The 20,862-nt window shown below is 35.6% G+C and overlaps 1 protein-coding gene across 3 annotated transcripts in view; it reads right to left on the bottom strand.

Annotated features, from left to right (window-relative positions):
• Positions 1-15,991: 15,991 nt before the first annotated feature.
• MRPL1 (mitochondrial ribosomal protein L1) overlaps positions 15,992-20,862 on the bottom strand; it is a 96,475-nt gene continuing 91,604 nt past the window's right edge. For all 3 annotated transcript variants that reach the window (XM_041759660.1, XM_041759661.1, XM_041759659.1), the window contains one exon: positions 15,992-16,294. In XM_041759660.1, the coding sequence (XP_041615594.1) occupies positions 16,176-16,294 (119 nt within the window). In that variant the 3' untranslated portion in view covers positions 15,992-16,175. The remainder of the gene's footprint in view (positions 16,295-20,862) is intronic.

Here is a 20,862-nt window from a genome sequence, read left to right as displayed (position 1 = left end):
AAGAGAAAAACCAAGAACCATATGATACTCTCATTAGATGCAGAGAAAGCATTTGACAAAATACAGCATCCATTCCTGATCAAAACCCTTCAGAGTGTTGGGATAGAGGGAACTTTCCTCGACATCTTAAAAGCCATTTACAAAAAGCCCACAGCAAATATCATTCTCAATGGGGAAGCACTGGGAGCCTTTCCCCTAAGATCAGAAACAAGACAGGGATGTCCACTCTCACCACTGCTGTTCAACATAGTTCTGGAAGTCCTCGCCTCAGCAATCAGACAACAAAAAGACATTAAAGGCATTCAAATTGGCAAAGAAGAAGTCAAACTCTCCCTCTTCGCCGATGACATGATACTCTACATAGAAAACCCAAAAGCCTCCACCCCAAGATTGCTAGAACTCATACAGCAATTTGGCAGCGTGGCAGGATACAAAATCAATGCCCAGAAATCAATGGCATTTGTATACACTAACAATGAGACTGAAGAAAGAGAAATTAAGGAGTCAATCCCATTTACAATTGCACCCAAAAGCATAAGATACCTAGGAATAAACCTAACCAAAGAGGTAAAAGATCTATACCCTAAAAACTATAGAACACTTCTGAAAGAAATTGAGGAAGACACAAAGAGATGGAAAAATATTCCATGCTCATGGATTGGCAGAATTAATATTGTAAAAATGTCAATGTTACCCAGGGCAATTTACACGTTTAATGCAATCCCTATCAAAATACCATGGACTTTCTTCAGAGAGTTAGAACAAATTATTTTAAGATTTGTGTGAAATCAGAAAAGACCCCGAATAGCCAGGGGAATTTTAAAAAAGAAAACCATAGCCGGGGGCATCACAATGCCAGATTTCAGGTTGTACTACAAAGCTGTGGTCATCAAGACAGTGTGGTACTGGCACAAAAACAGACACATAGATCAATGGGACAGAATAGAGAACCCAGAAGTGGACCCTGAAATGTATGGTCATCTAATATTCGATAAAGGAGGAAAGACTATCCATTGGAAGAAAGACAGTCTCTTCAATAAATGGTGCTGGGAAAATTGGACATCCACATGCAGAAGAATGAAACTGGACCACTCTCTTTCACCATACACAAAGATAAACTCAAAATGGATGAGAGATCTAAATGTGAGACAAGAGTCCATCAAAATCATAGAAGAGAACACAGGCAACACCCTCTTTGAACTCGGCCACAGTAACTTCTTGCAAGATACATCCACAAAGGCAAAAGAAACAAAAGCAAAAATGAACTATTGGGACTTCATCAAGATAAGAAGCTTTTGCACAGCAAAGGATACAGTCAACAAAACTAAAAGACAACCTACAGAATGGGAGAAGATATTTGCAAACGACATATCAGATAAAGGGCTAGTTTCCAAAATCTATAAAGAACTTATTAAACTCAACACCAAAGAAACAAACAATCCAATCATGAAATGGGCAAAAGACATGAAGAGAAATCTCACAGAGGAAGACATGGACATGGCCAACATGCATATGAGAAAATGCTCCGCATCACTTGCCATCAGGGAAATACAAATCAAAACCACAATGAGATACCACCTCACACCAGTGAGAATGGGGAAAATTAACAAGGCAGGAAACCACAAATGTTGGAGAGGATGTGGAGAAAAGGGAACCCTCCTGCACTGTTGGTGGGAATGTGAACTGGTACAGCCACTCTGGAAAACTGTGTGGAGGTTCCTCAAAGAGTTAAAAATAGACCTGCCCTACGACCCAGCAATTGCACTGCTGGGGATTTACCCCAAAGATTCAGATGCAATGAAACGTCGGGACACCTGCACCCCGATGTTTCTATCAGCAATGGCCACAATAGCCAAACTGTGGAAGGAGCCTCGGTGTCCATCGAAAGATGAATGGATAAAGAAGATGTGGTTTATGTATACAATGGAATATTACTCAGCCATTAGAAACGACAAATACCCACCATTTGCTTCAACGTGGATGGAACTGGAGGGTATTATGCTGAGTGAAATAAGTCAATCGGAGAAGGACAAACAGTGTATGTTTCATTCATTTGGGGAATATGAATAATAGTGAAAGGGAATATAAAGGAAGGGAAAAGAAATGTTGGGAAATATCAGGAAGGGAGACAGAACATAAAGACTCCTAACTCTGGGAAACGAACTAGGGGTGGTGGAAGGGGAGGAGGGTGGGTGTTGGAGGGGAATGGGTGACGGGCACTGAGGTGGACACTTGACGGGATGAGCACTGGGTGTTTTTCTGTATGTTGGTAAATTGAGCACCAATAAAAATTAATTAAAAAAAAAAGTTACTGTAGGAAATTATTTTACTAATAAGTGGGAAATATCAGAAAGGGAGACAGAACATGAAAGACTCCTAACTCTGGGAAACAAACTAGGGGTGGTGGAAGGGGAGGTGGGTGGGAGGTGGGGGTGACTGGTGTCGGGCACTGAGGTGGGCACTTGACAGGATGAGCACTGGGTGTTATTCTGTATGTTGACAAATTGAACACCAATAAAAAATAAATTTATTAAGAAAAAGAAATTATTTTACCACCTTAAATAACTTAGCCCCAGAATTATTAATTTCTGTTTAAATTGATTTTGAGGAATAACTTACATGAAATAAAATGTACCCATCTTAAGCAGTCATTTCTTCTATAACCCAGCATAATTATTCCTAAAAATCACAGTGCTGTGCAAATTACCACAGTAAAAAACAAAGGGCCCCGGGGGAAAATGGGGTTAGGAAAGCAAGTCTCCCTTTCCATCTGTTCCTCCCTCCCCCAGCTCATGTGCTCTCTCTCTCTCCCTCTCTCAAAAAAAAAGTGCTTAAAAATAAAATAAAATAAAAGTTAAAAAATGTCCCACATGTCACACACACACACACACACACACACACACACACACACACACAAACTCTAGCTGGCTTTTTGCAAAAATTGACAAATTGATCCTACAATTTGTATGGAAACGTAAAAGACCCAAAATAAGTCCAGAAATAAACACTTACATTTATAGTCACTTAATTTGTAACAAGGGTACCAAGACCACTGGCAGATGAAAAGAGCAGTCCTTGCAATAAATGGTGGTCAAACAACCAAATATCCATACACAAAGGAATAAAGTTGAACCCCCTACCTAACACCATATAAATATTTAACTAAAAATGAATCAACGACCTAAAAGTAAGATTACAACTATTAATATATTTAGAGGTACACACAGGTGTTAATTTTTATGAACTTGATAAAAAAGGAGGGTTCTTAGATACCAAAAACAGGGCAGTCCAGGTGGCTCAGTGGTTTAGCGCTGCCTTCAGCCCAGGGTGTGATCCTGGAGACCCCAGATCGAGTCCCATGTTGGGCTCCCTGCATAGAGCTTGTTTCTCCCTCTGCCTATGTCTCTGCCTCTCTCTCTCTCTCTGTGTGTCTCTCATGAATAAATAAATAAAATCTTTAAAAAAAAAAGGACACCATCAAGAAAGTGAAAAGCCAACTCAGAGAATGGGAGACAAATCTTACAAAACATTTATCTGATAAGAAACTTGTATCTAGAATACATAATGACTTCCCAAAAATCAATAAAAAAACAAACATATAACCTAGTTAAAAAATGAGCAAAAATTTTGAATATACACATCTCCAAAGAAGAAACAAATGTCCAATAAGCACATCTTTAACTATCCAGGAAATGCAAATCAAAACTACAAGGAGATACAAATTCACACCCACTAAGATGGCTATAATTTAAAAAAAAACAAAACCCAGATAATAACAACTGTTGGTGAGGATGTGGAGAAATTGGAATCCTTACATGTGCCAAAATGATTATAACATGATGCAGTCATTTTGGGGAAAAACCTAGCATATCCTCCAAAGACAAAACACCGAGTAACCATTTGGTCCAGCAATTCTACTGCTAGGTAAATATTCAGGAGAAATTAAAACATATGTCCATACATAAGAGACTCTTAACTATAGGACTCTTAACTGAGGGTTGCTGGAGGGTAAGTGGGTGAGGAGATGGGCTAACTGGGTGATGGGCATTAAGGAGGACACATGATGTGATGAGCACTGGGTGTTACATAAGACTGATGAATCACTAAATTCTACCTCTGAAACTAATAATACACTATATGTTAATTAAATTGAATTTTTTAAAAGTCTGTACAAAAACCTGTATACAAATGTTTGTAGTACTATTGTTCATAATAGCCAAATAATGGAAACAATCCAAATGTCCATTAACTGTTGACTGGACAAACTATGATGTAGTCATACAATGGAAAAGTACTCAAAAATAAAAATAAATGAAGTACTGATGCATGCTATAGAATAGATAAATCTTAAAAACATTATGCTAAGTGAAAAAGCTAGTCACAAAAGACCACATATTATATGATTCCATTTATTTGAAATATCCAGAATAGGCAAATTTTTAAAAGATAGAATGTTTAGAGGTTACCTAGGGCTGGGGAAAGCATGTTAGGAAAATGAAGAATGAATAGATAGGAAATTGCCCTTGGGGTTTATAAATTTTTCAAATTGATGATGGTAATGGTTGTATTACGCTAAAGAAAACCCAAAACTGTACACTCCAAATGGATGCATTGTATGGTATGTCACTTATACCTTAATAAAGCTGCTATAAAATTTTCAATTAAATATGAACTGCATAAACAGAGAAAAATCAATTAATCTAAAGCTGCTTTTTTATTTATTTTTATTTTTTTAATTTTTTAAAGCTGCTTTTAAAAAAAGATCAATAAAATAATAAACTTCTAGCTTAGAAGAATCAAGAAAAAAAGAGAAGACACAAACTACCAGTATAGAAGAGAGGGGCATCACCATATCAATATTAAAAGGATAATAAAGAAATACCTTAAGCACATTTATTGCAACAAATTTGACATTTTAGAAGAAATAGACAAAACCAAAACTGACACAAAAAATATTTTTAAAAAAACCCTGAACAACCCTGCATCATTTGAATAAATGAAATTAGTCACTTAAAATGTTTCTACAAAAAATATCCTAGTTCCAGATGGATTTACTGGTAACATTTATCCAAATTTGAGGAAGACATAATAGTTATCTTACTGAAAGTTTCAGAAAATAGAAGGAATATTTCCCAACTCATTTTGAATCATTACCCTGATGATAAAGCTATTACTAAAATATAAAATTTAAAAAAATTAAAGACCATTATTTCTCCTGAACCTTGCTGGAAAAGTTTCTAATAAAATCTTATCAACTCCAAATTGCAACATATAAAAAAGATAATGCAGCATGACCACATGACCAAATGGGATTTACCTCAGGAGCAGAAGGTTGGTCTAACATTTGAAAACAAGCAATGTAATCCACCATGTTAACTAAAAAAGAAAATCCATATGGTTCTCTAAATAAGTGTGGAAAAAGCACTTGATGAAATTTAACACCTATCATGAACAACAACAATAACAAAAAAAATTCTCAGCAAACTAGAAATAGGAAAGAACTTCCTCAACCTTTCTCTGGCTAAGAGCCATTAAAGAATATTTAAATAAACACAGATACTAAACACGTATTAGTAGACAATATTGTTACATACCAGTTCTATCTAAATTCAAATGCATATTCAATAAAATCTCAATCAAAATACAATAGCCCATTTTGTAGACATTGATGAGCCAATTCTCAAATTTATCTAGGAAAACAAATGGCCCGGGGAGTCTGGGTGGCTCAGCTAAGGTTTAGCGCCACCAGCAGCCCAGGGCGTGACCCTGGGGTCCCGGGAGTGCCACGACGGGCTCCCTGCCTGGAGCCTGCTTCTCCCTCTGCCTGTGTCTCTGCCTCTCTCCCTCTCTGTGTCTCTCATGAATAAATAAATAAATAATCGTTAAAAAAAAAAAAAAAAAGGCCTAAAAAAGCCAGAACAACAAAAAAAATTTTTTTTTAAAATTTTTTTAAAGATTTTATTTACTCATTCCTGAGAGACACAGAGATAGAGGCAGAGACTCAGGCAGAGGGAGAAGCAGGACCCCAGGATCACACCCTGAACGGAAGGCAAACGCTCAACCGCTGAGCCAGCCAGGTGTCCCAGAACAAATTTTTTTAAAAAACAAAGTTGGAATGCTTACATTATTTTGTTTTAAGGTTTACCATAATTTATAGATATCAAGACAGTGTGGTATTAATATACAGACAGATAAATAGTTCTGTTGAACAAAATAGAGAGCTCAAATACATACCTATACATATACGATTAATTAATTTTGATCAAGCCAAATATGAGAGAACAGAGGAGATGGTCTTTTCAACAAATGGTGCTAGAAAAATTAAATATCTACATGGAAAAAATGCATTTCAATCATTATACCATGGAAAAAAATCTTTTTGAAATAAACCAGAAACCTAAAAATGAAGGTTAAAAACTATTAAACCCCCCCAAAAATTATAAATCCCCCAAAAACAATACTAAAAAATAAGATAAAAATTATAAACCTTATAGAAGAAATGTAATACAGCAAAATATAGAAAAATTTTTTTGCAATTTTGGGGAAGGAAAGCATTAACCATATGAGAAACATTAAATAAAATAGTTATGAAAGTTGTAAAATTCAAAAAAAAAAAAAAAGAAAGTTGTAAAATTCCACTTTTTGAAAGACATAAGAAATGAAGTTAGAGCACAACTGGAAGAAAATATTTGCAACATATACATTGCAATGGACTTGAAACCAAATTATATAAAATACTCATAACTCAGTAAGAAGACAACCCAATTTTTAAAGAGCAAAACATCTGAACAGACACCTTGTTCTAATTACAAGATAAGATATGAGAACATCTAATTAGCACATGAAAAGCTCATTAGTCACCAGAGGAATGCAAATTGAAATCACAATGATACCACTACACACCCACTAAAATAGCTAAAATTAAACAAATGAAAAACCCAACTGAGAATATTAAGTAATTTCAACATTCAGACGTTGCTGGTGGGAGTATAAAACGGTATGACCACTTTGTAGACCTATTTGGTTGTTTCTTTTTTTTTTTTTTTTTTTAATTTATTTTATTTGGTTGTTTCTTGAGAAAAATGTCAGTTACCATAAGACCTAGCAGTTCCATTATTTATCCAAGGGAAATGAAAGCAAATGTCCACCAAAATAAAAACAAAAAGTTTGAACATGAATATTCAGTTTTATTCATAATAGCCCCAAACTGGAAACAACACAAATACCCATCTGTTGAATGGATAAATACAGTTGCCGTATCTATATGAGGGAATATATTTCAGCAATAAAAAAAAAAGAACGAACACTATATTTGATATATATTATATAGCAACTTGGATAAATTTCAAAACATTATTCCTTTTTTTTAAAGATTTATTTATTTACTTTTATTTATGATAGACACACAGAGAGAGAGAAAGAGGCAAAGACACAGGAGGAGGGAGAAGCAGGCTCCATGCCAGGAGCCCGACGTGGGATTCGATCCCAGGACTCCAGGATCGCGCCCCGGGCCAAAGGCAGGCGCCAAACCACTGAGCCACCCAGGGATCCCTCAAAACATTATTCCTGAGCAAAAGAAGCCAAACATAAAATACATGTGTCAATCCTATGGTCCATTTATATGAAAGTCTAGAGCAGTCTGCAAATCTGTTGCTTGAGGTGAAGGCAGGAATTAGTATAAATGCACTAACTAAACTCTTTGAGGTGACGGAAATATTCTGCATTTTGATTTTCATCGTGGTCACATGTGTATAAACTTTTGTCATACTCAGTGAACTGTAAGGTCAGTTCTACTATAATGCTTACTTTTCACAATGTAAATTTGTTCTAACACAGTACAAAAAATTACTATAAGTTAAATTTTGACTTTGTGTGATTTCATCCACTAAAAAACACCAGATGAACACAGAAAATTGTACCCAGCTGCAATGATATGTATATATAACTTGCCAACCTTTATGCTATTATTTTCATATTTTACTTCAAACTGCCATAAACCCCACCATACACTGTTACATTTGCTTTTAAAAGGTAATTTTTTAAATGATAAAAATGAAAAAAAATCTCATATTTTCCCACTTCTGGCATTTTTCATTCATTTGTATGGAACTAGGTTTGTATCTGGTATAATTTTTCTTCCTCTGGAAGAACTTGTAAATTTTCTTGTAATTCAGGTTTGCTGGAAATAAACTCTTTGCTTTTGTCTGCCTCTAAATGTCTTTATATTGCTCTCCTTTTTAAAGGTTATTTTCATTTGACATAGAATCTTAGATTATCTTTTTTTTTTTTTTTTAAAGATTTTATTTATTTGAGAGAGAGAAAGCAAGAGACAGAGCACAGGCAGGGGGGGCAGGGGCAGAGAGAGGGAGAAGCAGACTCCCTGCTGAGCAGGGAGCCCAACAGGGGGCCCTGTCCCAGGAATCTGGGATCATGACTTGAGTCAAGGTCAGATGCCCAACTGACTGAGCCACTCTTAGATCAACTTTTTAAAAAAGCATACTAAAGTTATCATCCCATTCCTTGTTTTGGCTTGATTTTTTCTGACAAGAAATCAGTAGTAATTCTTATCTTGATATCCCTATATTTAATGTTTCTTTTTTTCCTTTGGCTGCTTCTCAGAGCTTCACTTTATCACTGGTTCTCAACAATTTGAATATGGTATGCCTTAGAATAGTTTTCTTTTCAATTATCCTTCATGGAATTTGTTGAGTTTAAGGCAATGAAACTTGCCTTAAAATTACTGGACAATAACAACAATGTACCATATATAGCAGAGTTGGAACTTAAATCCTTAGTTTGACTCCAGGGTTTGTGCTCTTAATCACTATATTATTTTAGCAAACTACCTTAGAGAAGTACTTGCTCATACTTACAAAGACACACATAATAATTACGTTCATCAAAATGTTATATCGGAAAAAACCAAAATGTCTATCAATAGGGACTGGTAATATACATATGGTAATATATATATTAGGGTACATTCATATTATGGAGCAACATACAAACTTTAAAAAAAATATAGTAGTCATAGAATAATGCTCCGGATATTGAGTAAAAAAATAATTGTAAAACATTAAATATAGTATAATGCGGTCGATTTTAATCCATATGCCACAGGCAATTGACTGTATACATGTGGGAACAGAATTTCTATAAGTATAGAAGATTCACATGGAGCCACCAGAGAGGTTGGGTGGGCGATTCACAGAAAGTTTTGATCTGATTGAATCTTTTTACCATGGGAATCTGTTCATGTGTTTATAATTAACAAAATGAAAATGAAATGGACATTTCTCCCCTCCAAAAAATAAATGGACACTTTTTTCTGCAAAGAATATCTACTATGTGTCTAAAAATACTTTGAGTAAGAAATATTTTGAGCTCATAGAAATAGTTACTGATTTCACAGAAATCAGAGGAGATATTAATAAAAATTCAAAGAATGAACGGGCTTTAAAGATTTGTTAACCCTCCCATCAGTGCTCCTAATTCTTCCTAAATATCCATCCAAGTTGTAGTAACCTAATGTAGTACACATCTATTGGTTTTCATGCCCAACACGCAATAGCCACTTCTTTTGGTAAAAGCACCTCAATGTTCTCCTGAGGACTTTTTTTTACCCTACTGAATGCATTTTCAGTGAAATGATCAATTCTGTCTTTTCCTGACCAAGGAGTGGGTGTGTAAGCTAAACTAGGCCAAGCAGACCCTCTGCCTTGAGAACTTAAATCTTGAGTGGAATGACACAAGGTCAGAAGACTGAGCTGATTCAGTAGCTGAGGAAACTGTCCATTGGTTCCCGCTACTTAGATTCCATGAGATGCTTCCTATCCTTTCCCAAGACCAGTTCCTTGGCCTTTCCTTAAGTTCTGTGAATCAGCCCAAATCCTTATGACTAATCCCGTCTCTGTTTAAGTCAGTCAGTTTCCATTGACAGTAATTACAGAATGCTAACTGATACAGCTGGATGTAAATACACTCAATAAAGAGATTACAACTAATTTGTAAGAGAGTACACTGCATCTAAGTTTTGCTTAACTTTGTGCCAGAACTTACTTCTTTATAAAATCTATATTAGTTATAGCTCTATTTCTGGAGCTTCAGAGTATCCAAGCTCCGTCTTGCAATGGCATGTATTTAAAAACTATTATCATTTATACCTAAATACTTTCTTAGCAAAAAACTCATTTTCTCAATTAAAATATGTATAACTACTTCACACTGACTAGAAATGGTTATAAGAAAAAAGACAGACAATTCTAAATGTTGACGAGAATGTGAAGAAACTGGAAGCTTGCTGCAGGTAATATAAAATAAGACAGCCACTGTGGAAAAGTTTATATGATTAAAATATTTATATAATTTAATGTTTTCAAATGGACTTTATAAATAATCACCTATTGTAATATCATCCCATGTCATGATATCCATGAAATCATGGTCTTTAGATGTTATATTTTTCTATGATACATTAAAGATACACTTAAATATTCATTTAAAATGTGGTTCACTTACTATTGAAATTGATTTCTTGTGCCGCTAATGGTAGATACTTATTGCCCTTTGGGAAACCCTGTTTTATTTATATTTTAAAAAATGTATAAATTAATTTTCATTAAACCAATTACCAACTTAGGAAACAAAAATATAAAATTTATGTAACATGTGATACAGAAAGTATTAAACCTTTCATTTAGTAAATAGTGATTGTTTCTGGTTGCCTTTTTTCAAAAGGAAGTGATTAAAGTGCTGGCAATTTGGGAGCCAAGAAGTCTCTCTTCTACTCTGTACCCAACATGACCATAGCCACTCTATTTCAGGGAAAAAGGAGACCTCCACATAGAGAAAAGGAAAAAAAGGAAGTACAACAAAATGTTAACTGGTTATTTAAGAAATTATGGGCCATTGTTTTCTTTACATTTTTTACTGTGTTCTTTCTCCTTTGCTTCATTTATTTAATGTTCCTCTATTTTTTTTCCTCTATTTTTTAAAATAAAATTATATAGTAAAACTTTTTGTTCTTTGGATACGTTCAGATGAAAATATTATTTCAACCTACTCCTTATAATAGTTATATTTCTAATTTTAGATTTTGATTCAAAAATAAAAATTTAAGTGAGGATACCAACTTCTTCCTTATTTTTTGAAGTACTGATATTTATATACCCTTTTTTAAAAGATTATTTATTTATTTATTTATTCATGAGAGATACAGAGAGAGAGAGAGAGAGAGAGAGAGAGAGAGAGGCAGAGACACAGGCAGAGGGAGAAGCAGGCTCCATGCAGGGAGCCCAACGCGGGACTCAATTCTGGGTCTCCAGGATCACACCCCAGGCTGAAGGCGGCGCTAAACCGCTGAGCCACCCGGCCTGCCCTTATACACACCTTCTATAGCTAATTATGTTACTAAGTTCTCAGAGCAATAGAAATAGATATTTGCCCATTATTACACGAAAAATTTTTAGATATTTGCCCAGTATTACATGAAAAAAATTAATAAAAACTGAATGCCCTCAATGGCCAGAGTAGCACACACAAAAATTGGGTTCTGAGACCTAAAACCTTCTTGTAATTATAGCTTCATTATTCTCAAGACACTATTGGTTAAGATATATGATACATGGGATTTTTCAGAATTTGCTTTTAATTACTCTAGTAGGCATAAGGACAAACTGGGGGCTGGTGGATAGATGAAAGGGATAGATGTAATTAGCACAATTGCATAATGCTGATAATTACTGAAGGTGGGTGGTAAGTAAACAGGTTTTCCTTATTTTTTAAAATTTACTGTCTGAAAAATTCTATAATAAAATTTAAAACAAAGAAAAGAATTCTAAATGCACTATTTACAGTGACAACTAAAGCAAACTCCACGGTATATCCAAAACAGAATTAAAATGAACAAATAAAAACTCATTATAAAACAAAGCTCCAAGTGGTCTATATAATAATTTTGCTTTTTTATCTGTATAGCCAAAGGAAAAAACCAAGTATTTACCAATAAACACAAGGCTATTTAAAAGTTGCATGAAAGCTTATGATCGCCACCTACTGTACACTGTTATTAACTGCTTGCTACAGAAAAAATCACTATTGAATAAGTGCCTGCCTCCCCCCTCCAGGCAAAGCATCTGGTCCTTCATGTGATAATCCTAATACCATTAAATTCATGTTTACATGTATGTTGATATTAGTAATATTAATTAACGTTCTATTAAATAACTTCTAACAACGTGAAATGCCACCTGCAAAAAATACTTTGTCAGAAAAGCATAGTGGTATCATTTTACAATGTCCTTATTTTACAGAAGAAAGATCCTAGATTTTGAATTGTTTTCTCATACACTGAGAACCCAGAATTTAAATTACTTACACATAGAGATAAATCAAAAACCTATAAATTAGTCCTGGCTTTTTTTTTTTTAAGATTTTATTTATTTATTCATGAGAGACACACAGAGAGAGGCAGAGACATTGGCAGAGGAAGAAGCAGGCTCCATGCAGGAAGCCCGATGTGGGACTCAATCCCAGATCTCCAGGATCATGCCCTGAGCCAAAGGCAGTTGCTTAACCGCTGAGCCACCCAGGCATCCCAGTCCTGGCTCTTAAATTTGGTGCATTAGCTTTTTATTACCTGTTCTTAAAATTGCAACTTATTTTTTTTTAAGATTATTTATTTACTCAGGAGAGACAGAGAGAGGGAGACAGAGACACAGGCAGAGGGAGAAGCAGGCTCCATGCAGGGAGAGTGCATGGTCATTATAGTGTTGTCATTATAAAGACCCTGGGTCTCCAGGATCATGCCCTGGGCTGAAGGCAGGTGCTAAACCGCTGAGCCACCCGGGCTGCCCTAAAATTGCAACTTTTATTGCAAATTTTACTTTTTTAAAAATAACCTAGCTAATTGCATATACCAGTGATTCTTGATCCTGGTGCATCAGTATTACCTGTGACTTTTTTTTTTGAGTAGGCTCCATGCCCACCCAACACAGGGGTTGAACTCACAACCCAGAAATTAAGAGTCACATGCTCTACCGACTGAGCCAGACAGGTGCACCTGGAGTTTTTATTTTTTTAATATTTTATTTATTTATTCATGAGACACACACACACACACACACACACACACACACACACAGAGGCAGAAGCAGGGTCCAAGCAGAGAGCCTGATGTGGGACTCGATCCTCGAGACTCCAGGATCACGCCCTGGGCAGAAGGCAGGTGCCAAACAGCTGAGGCACCCAGGGATCCCTCCCCTGGAGTTTTTAAATAAATTGTTGGTGGTACCACAGCCAGAGATGTTTTTTATCTAGCCAGAATTTAAAAAGCCAATAGAAAATAACAGGGGTTCTCAAAGTGTTATCCATGAAACAGCAACATCACCACCTGGGAATTTGTTAGAAATGTACATTTTAAAGGTTCACCCAAGACTGCTAAGCAGAGCCCAGAGATTCGTGATTGTGAGCCCACCAGGTGATTTGAATACAGGCTAAAGTCTGAATATCACTGGTATTTAATATAAAATTTTTAAGTTTTTAATCTCTTTAAATGTAAGATTGAATTCTCTGTTCTCTATGAAAATATGACGATAATAATAATGCAAAAGAGAAAGACATTTACATTAAGGGTAATCTAGTACAATTTTATTTTCTAGAAACATATCATTATAAACACTCAACATTAGTTCTAGTTAGCCAAAAGGAAAAATTCTTAATGAAAGAGTAGGGAATAATTTATCCCTTAATGTTAATAAAACCCTTGAATGTTCTTGCCTAGAGCAAATTTTCCAACCATACTTCCTTGTTCTGGTTTGTTCTGATCACAAAAGCACCTAAGACACAATTAAGACTTCTAGCCATATCATACCTTTTAACCCAGGATGTCACTGCTAGGACTAGAGAGGAAAATACACTCAAAGATTTTCTCCAAAGCATTGTAAATAACAGAGAAGGGGGATCTGAAAGTGATTTAAATGTCCGACAATTAAGAAATGATTCCATAAATTACAGGACAGGATGGAATATTGCTCAACCATTAAAATGATGCTTTCTACATGAGATTTCAAATAATATGGAAAAATGCTTACTTTATAGCATCATGTGTATATTCTCTTTCTCTCTGTCAAGTGAAAAAGACAATATAAAGCACCAAAATATTAATGCTCGTTATCTCTTAGTAGGATTATGAGATTTTTTATAATTATTAGTGTTTTTAAAACTTTCCATCATAAGAGTACACTTAATCTACTCATCAGAATAAGATCCACAAATATAAAATACAGCTTCTACTCTGAATTAGGATCTTCAAATAATGACTAATCAGTAAGCCTTCAAAAGATAGTAACTAGGGAAAACAAGTAAATATCTTTTTGTCTCCCTAACCTACACCACTCTTTTCTCATACCACTCCTTCCATACCATACCACTCCTTCCATACCATAACCCTTTTATTTCTACTTTCTTCACATCAGCTCTGCCATAACCAGAGATACTAAGACATAATTATCCAATGTTCTCACAATTTTAAACTGTTAGCTAAACAGTCCAATTTATCTTAGAATATATAAAAAGAAGATAAAATACCCTAATGGTTAAGAGAACAGACTTCAAACTCAGACAGATCTAGGTTTGAGTCTTAGTTTAGGGGAGCTCACAGAGGTTTCAATTTCATTATCTGTAAGTAGGAGTACCAACCCTCCCTTCAGTGAACTGTTATGAGGATGAAATGAGAGGATGCATATAAAGCATAAGCTGGTAGTAGGCACTCAGAAGATAACTGCTATTACTATTTTATAGTTAATGTTAAAATTGTTTTAGGTAAATAGCCCTCAAATTTTAATTTTCCTGTGGAAAAAAGCTTACTAAGGTACAATGGTTGCTCACAGTCATTTGGACTCCTCCATCCACTTCTATTTCAAAAACAATTTGGAAGCTGCCAAAATACTCTTTACAAAGTGGGTGTTACTAAAACCCACCAACAAATTTATCAATGCTATTATTTCATGAAAGAAGCAGCATTTGAACATCTGAAAAAGAAAGAAGAGAACAAAAAAGAAAAGAAAAGAAAAGAAAAGAAAAGGTCTGAAGATAGTCTTTGGGTAAAGGAAATCATTCCAAAGAAAGGACAGTGGGCAACTGCATCTCAAACTTATCCTTATGTTTTCCATTTTGTCACCTGCCAGTAAATACATAAAGACCAACACCACTTTGCAAACGGACACTTGATGAAATACACTCAACTTCCTAGCCTGATACTTCTCCATTCGATGAAGTTGTTCTATCCACATCATGGGATGTTCATTCAACAAACACTATCCAAACCTATTACTTGCTGTTAAGTAAAGGAATTCAAGATCAAATGAGGTTAAGTATATGAAGTATAGTGAAAACACTATACACTATATGTATATTGTAAAGCACCATTAAATTATAGAGTGTTGTCATTATAAAGCCCCACAAATACTATAAATTAATTCCTAAAAGGAAAAACTATTTCCCACTCACATGTTTTAATGTCTTAGTCATTTTCTATGTTCACGCTATCACAAGTCACATTTAAAATTCTTAGAATGAACACTTGCCATACTTTTTCTTTAGAAAATAGTCAAATTTGGGATCCCTGGGTGGTGCAGCGGTTTGGCACCTGCCTTTGGCCCAGGGCACGATCCTGGAGACCCGGGATCGAATCCCACGTCAGGCTCCCGGTGCATGGAGCCTGCTTCTCCCTCTGCCTATGTCTCTGCCCCCCCCCCCTCTCTCTGTGTCTATCATAAATAAATAAAAATTAAAAAAAAAGAAAAAGAAAATAGTCAAATTTGTGATATAGCTCACGACTCTGCCATTTTCTATCTTACAAAAGTTGAGAATATTACTTTTCCCCAGACAGTATGGCTCTCAAGGGAAAGTTATTAAGCTAGATATTGCCGCTATAATTACCAGCATGCAGAATCTAAATTCTAAAGAAGACAATTTAATAGGATTTAAAATATAGGTTCAGAGAGAGAAAATTTTATTTTATTTTGGAAAGTGTTGTTGTAAGATTTTCCAAGTGTTAAAATTCACTGTCAAACACGATGACTGAGAAATAACAAGACACCAAATATAGAAATTATACAGTTTTATAATTTCCTCTGTTGCTTCTTAATCCACTGAAAATAATTTAATAACATTTTTCACGCATCTTCTTTGTTACTTTCTTCGGTTTCTACTTCTTTAGGCAACAATGGCTTGATCTTTAGTAATAAACCTTCACTTGTTGAAGTACGAAGGAAAGCTCGTACTACGAAAGGTCCTGGAAACAAAGAATCAACTTTTGTTTTATTTCATAGATATATAATGAGCAAATAGAAACATACAACAAACCTTTTAAAACTCATGTTATATTTTCTACTTTTAAAGTATTTATATAACTGAATTAATATTGTGAATTATAAAGATCATCTCATCTCTAAAGTAGAAGACTAACTGTACAGTAGCATATTAGAATTTTATCATTAAAACTACATATTCTGTAATAATTCATTTCTCTCTTCCAGAAAATGACCACCCAGAATTTATTTTACTGCAGAGCTGAAAGTGAAGGGAGCAGGTGGTGATATTTACACTTGATGGCCATATTCTAAATATTTATATGAAACAGTACTGATGCTACTTTGTGTTACTGAACATTTAGCACAATTCCTTAAAAATTAAATAGCTTTTCATAAGAACAATTAAGGCACTTCATTTAAATTGTCAAAAAAAAAAAAAAAAAGATGGGAGATAGTTCAAGATGACAGCTTAAGAAGATCCTTAACTCATCTCCTCCCACAGACACAATAAATTTACAACTATATATGGAACAAATTCCTCGAAAAAGTCCTGAAGACTAGATGAGCAGCATCTCCACAACAAAGGATAAAAGGGCTGCACTGAGACACATGGGAAAGTCAGAGACAACACTCTGCAAAAACACCATCCCAGGGAAGGCGATCATCAATTAGGAGGGATCTCAAAAATACAGTACTTTTCCCTGAGGACCAAGGGCTTTGTCTCCCACACCAGGCATCCCAAGCACTGTGTCCTGTACCAGAGAGATGAGCTCCCAAAATATATGAATTTGAAAACCAACAGTGCATTCAGAACCCCAGAACTGGGAAGAGCAGAGAACTTGCTCTTAAAGGGCTCACACACAAACTCACTCACTCCACAACTGGTGCAAAAGAAGCAGTTTGAGAAGTGTCTAGACCATATGTGAAGGAAACCCACTTATTATCTTAAAGCAACTGCTAGAATGCAGGAACCTATTGAGACTCTCTCTGGGGATGAAAGTGCAGGTTGAGGCAATTTTTGCAATATCATTTGACTTCGCTAATGCTAATGCTGGAAGAGTCATGTTGGCAATGCCACTCTAACCTACTAGTGCCACTGGGCATGCTCTGCCCCCACATGCCATAGCCACAGCACAGCTGGTGGTCAAGAGTCCCATGTACCACTACCCTGCTGTGTTGCAGTCAAATCACAACCAGCCAGGTGGCCAGCCCCAACCAAAAATATAGCCTGTTACACAGTCAGCCAGGTGAACCCCCACCCCCATTCCTTCATTCCTACCATGCCACAAATAGACAAGCACCCTACATACAGCTGGCAAGTGTGTGAAGCCCACACAGGGGATATCCCTTGAGCACGTGGCTCCCTCCTACAGCTAAGCACCACAGAAAATCTTGTACATGGCCAACAAATCTTGTTGCCTACAGAAGTAGAAACCAAAGAAAGTAACAAATCTACCACTCCCTCAAGTAATACATAGAAACACACAAAATCAGGCCAAATTTGGAGGTAAAGAAATATGTTCCAAATGAAAGAACAAGGAAAAACCTGAGAAAAAGACCTTAATGAAATGGAGATAAGTAATCTATCTGATAAAGAGATCAAAGTAATGGTCATAAAGATGCTCACTCAGAAGAATAAACAAACATAAGGAGAACTTCAACAAAGAGAGACAAAATATATGAAAGTACCAAACAAAAATCAGAGCTGAAGAATAAAATTACTGAATTGAAAAATACACTGGAAGGGTTCAATAGCACCTGGATGAAGAACATAGCAGCAACCTGTAAGACGCAACAATGGACTCACCCAGACAGGGAAACAAACAAACAAAAAAAGAATTTTAAATCGTGAAAATAGCTTAAGGAATACATAGGACAACACCAAGCAAAATAATATTCTCATTATAGGGGTTCCATAAAGAAAATAAACAGGCAGAAAACTTATAACAAAGAAATAATAACTGAAAACCGTAACTTGAGGAAGGACATCAACATCCAAATCCAAGAAGGTCAGAAAGTTCCAAATAAGATAAAACCAAAGAGATTCACACCAAGACACATTAAAATTAAAATGTCAAAAGTTAAAGTTAAAAGTAGCAGGAAAAAAACAACTTGATACACACAAAGGAAACCCCATAAGGCTATCAGCAAATTTTTCAGAGGAAACTTTGAAGGCCAAGAGTAAAGGGCAGGACATATTCAAGGTGCTTAAAGGAAAAAACCTACAAGCAGTAATACTCTACCAAGCAAAATTATTCAAAATAGAAGGAGAGATAGAGTTTTTCAGATAAGTAAAAGCTAAAGGAGTTCATAATCACTAAACTAATCTTATTAAGAAATGTCAAAAGGACTTCTTTAAACTGAAATGAAATAGTACTAACAATGACAAGAAAACATACTAAAGTAAAAAGAATCTCACTGGAAAATGTATATATATTGTAAAAGTAGTGCATTTACTCACCTATATGGCTAGCATAAAAATCAAAAGACAAAAGTAGTAAAACTAAAACTATAATAATTAGTTAAGGGATATATAAAATGAAAAAGTGTAAAATGTGACATAAAAACCATAAAATACAGAGGGTGGAAAAAAACTGTAGATTTCCCAGGGTGCTGGGGTGGCTCAGTTAGTTAGGGATCTGCCTTTGGCTCAGGTCATGATCCTAGAGCACTGAGATCAAGTCCTGCATCAGGCTCCCTGCTCAGTAGGGAGTCTTCTACCTCTACCTTGCTCCCACTCATGCTTGCTCCCTCTCTCACTCTCTCTCTCAAATAAATAAAATCTTAGAAAACTATCAAATCAAAAGAGACAGAGGAACAACAAAAACACTCAGAAAACAATTAACAAAATGGCAATAAGCAGGGATGGCTGGGTAGCTCAGCGGTTAAGCATCTGCCTTTGTTTTTTTGTTTTTTTTTTAGCATCTGCCTTTGGCTCAGGGCATGATCCTGGGATCTGGGATCGAGTCCCACATTGGGCTTCTTTAGGGAAGCCTGCTGCTCCCTCTCCCTATGCCTCTCTCTCTCTGTGTGTCTCTCATGAATAAATAAATACAATCTTTAAAAAAAAAAGGAAATAACTACACACCTATCAATAATTACTTTAGATGTAAATGGACTAAATCCTTCAATCAGAAGAGAGTGGCTGAATGGATTTAAAAACAAAAACAAAAAACAAGACTCATCTATACTCTGCCTACAAGAAACTAAGCTTAGAAGTAAAAACTGAGTAAAGTAAAAACTGAGAAAAAAGATATTCTATGCAAATGGAAACAAACAAAAAGCTGGTGTAGCTAGGCTTATCCAACAAAATAGATTTTAAAACAGACTATAGTAAAAGAAGGGCAAACTATATAATGATGAAAGGGTCAACCTGGCAAGAAGATATAGCATGTATAGGGATGCCTGGGTTTCTCAGCAGTTAAGCATCTGCCTTTGGCTCAGGGCGTGATCCCAAAGTCCCAGGATCGAGTCCCACAACAGGCTCCCGAGGGAGCCTGCTTCTCCCTCTGCCTATGTCTCTGCCTCTCTCTGTCACGAATAAATAAAATCTAAAAAGAAAAGAAGATACAGCATGTGTAAATATCTATGCACCCAACATAAAAGCACCAAAATACATAAAACAAGATTATATATAAAAAAGATAAAGATTACACAAAAAACTGTTAGAACCAATAGACAAATTCAATAAAGTGACAGGGTACAAAATGAATATACAAAAATCAGCTGTTTCTAGACATTAACAACAAAATATCACAAAGAGAAATTAAGGTAACAATCCCATTACAATCATATTGAAAAGAATAAAATACCTAGGAATAAATCTAATAAGGAAGGTGAAAGATTACACTGAACACTGTAAGACAGTAATAGAAGAAATTGAAGATGATACAAAGAAATAGATATTCCATGCACACGGATTAGAAGAATTAATATTTTTAGAATGTACATTACCCAAAGCAATCTACAAATTAAATGCAATCTCTATCAGAATTTCAATGGTATTGTTCAGAAATAGAACAAATAACTCTAAAATTTGTATGGAACCACAAAATTTGTTTGGCTACCCTGAGTAGCCAAAACAATCCTAACAAAGAACAAAGCCAGGGCAGCCCGGGTTGCTCAGTGGTTTGGTGCCGCCTGCAGCCCAGGGTGTCACCCTGGAGTCCCAGATCGAGTCCCACGTCAGGTTCCCTGCATGGAGCCTGCTTCTCCCTCTGCCTGTGTCACTGCCTCTCTCTCTCTCTCTCTCTCTCTCTGTGTGTGTGTGTCTCTATGAATAATAAATAAATCTTAAAAAAAAAATAAAACAGGATGGTATTGACATAAAAAGACATATGGGAGGGGAGGGCAAGATGGTAGAGGAGTAAGTGCAACTCACTTGGCCCCACCAACAAACCTAGGTAACTTTCAAACCGTCCTGAAAACCTATGAATTCAACCTGAGATTTAAAGAAAGAACAGCTGGAATGCTATAGAGAGAAGGGTTTTTGCTTCTAACAAGGTAGGAAGGCAGAAAAATAATAAAGAAGAATCAGGTGGGGGGGGGG

This window comes from Vulpes lagopus, chromosome 6 (assembly GCF_018345385.1).
Source record: "Vulpes lagopus strain Blue_001 chromosome 6, ASM1834538v1, whole genome shotgun sequence".
In the NCBI taxonomy this organism is placed as follows: Eukaryota; Metazoa; Chordata; class Mammalia; order Carnivora; family Canidae; genus Vulpes; species Vulpes lagopus.
The sequence above is the reverse complement of the archived record's forward strand: the minus strand, read 5'-3'. Positions and strand labels throughout refer to the sequence as shown.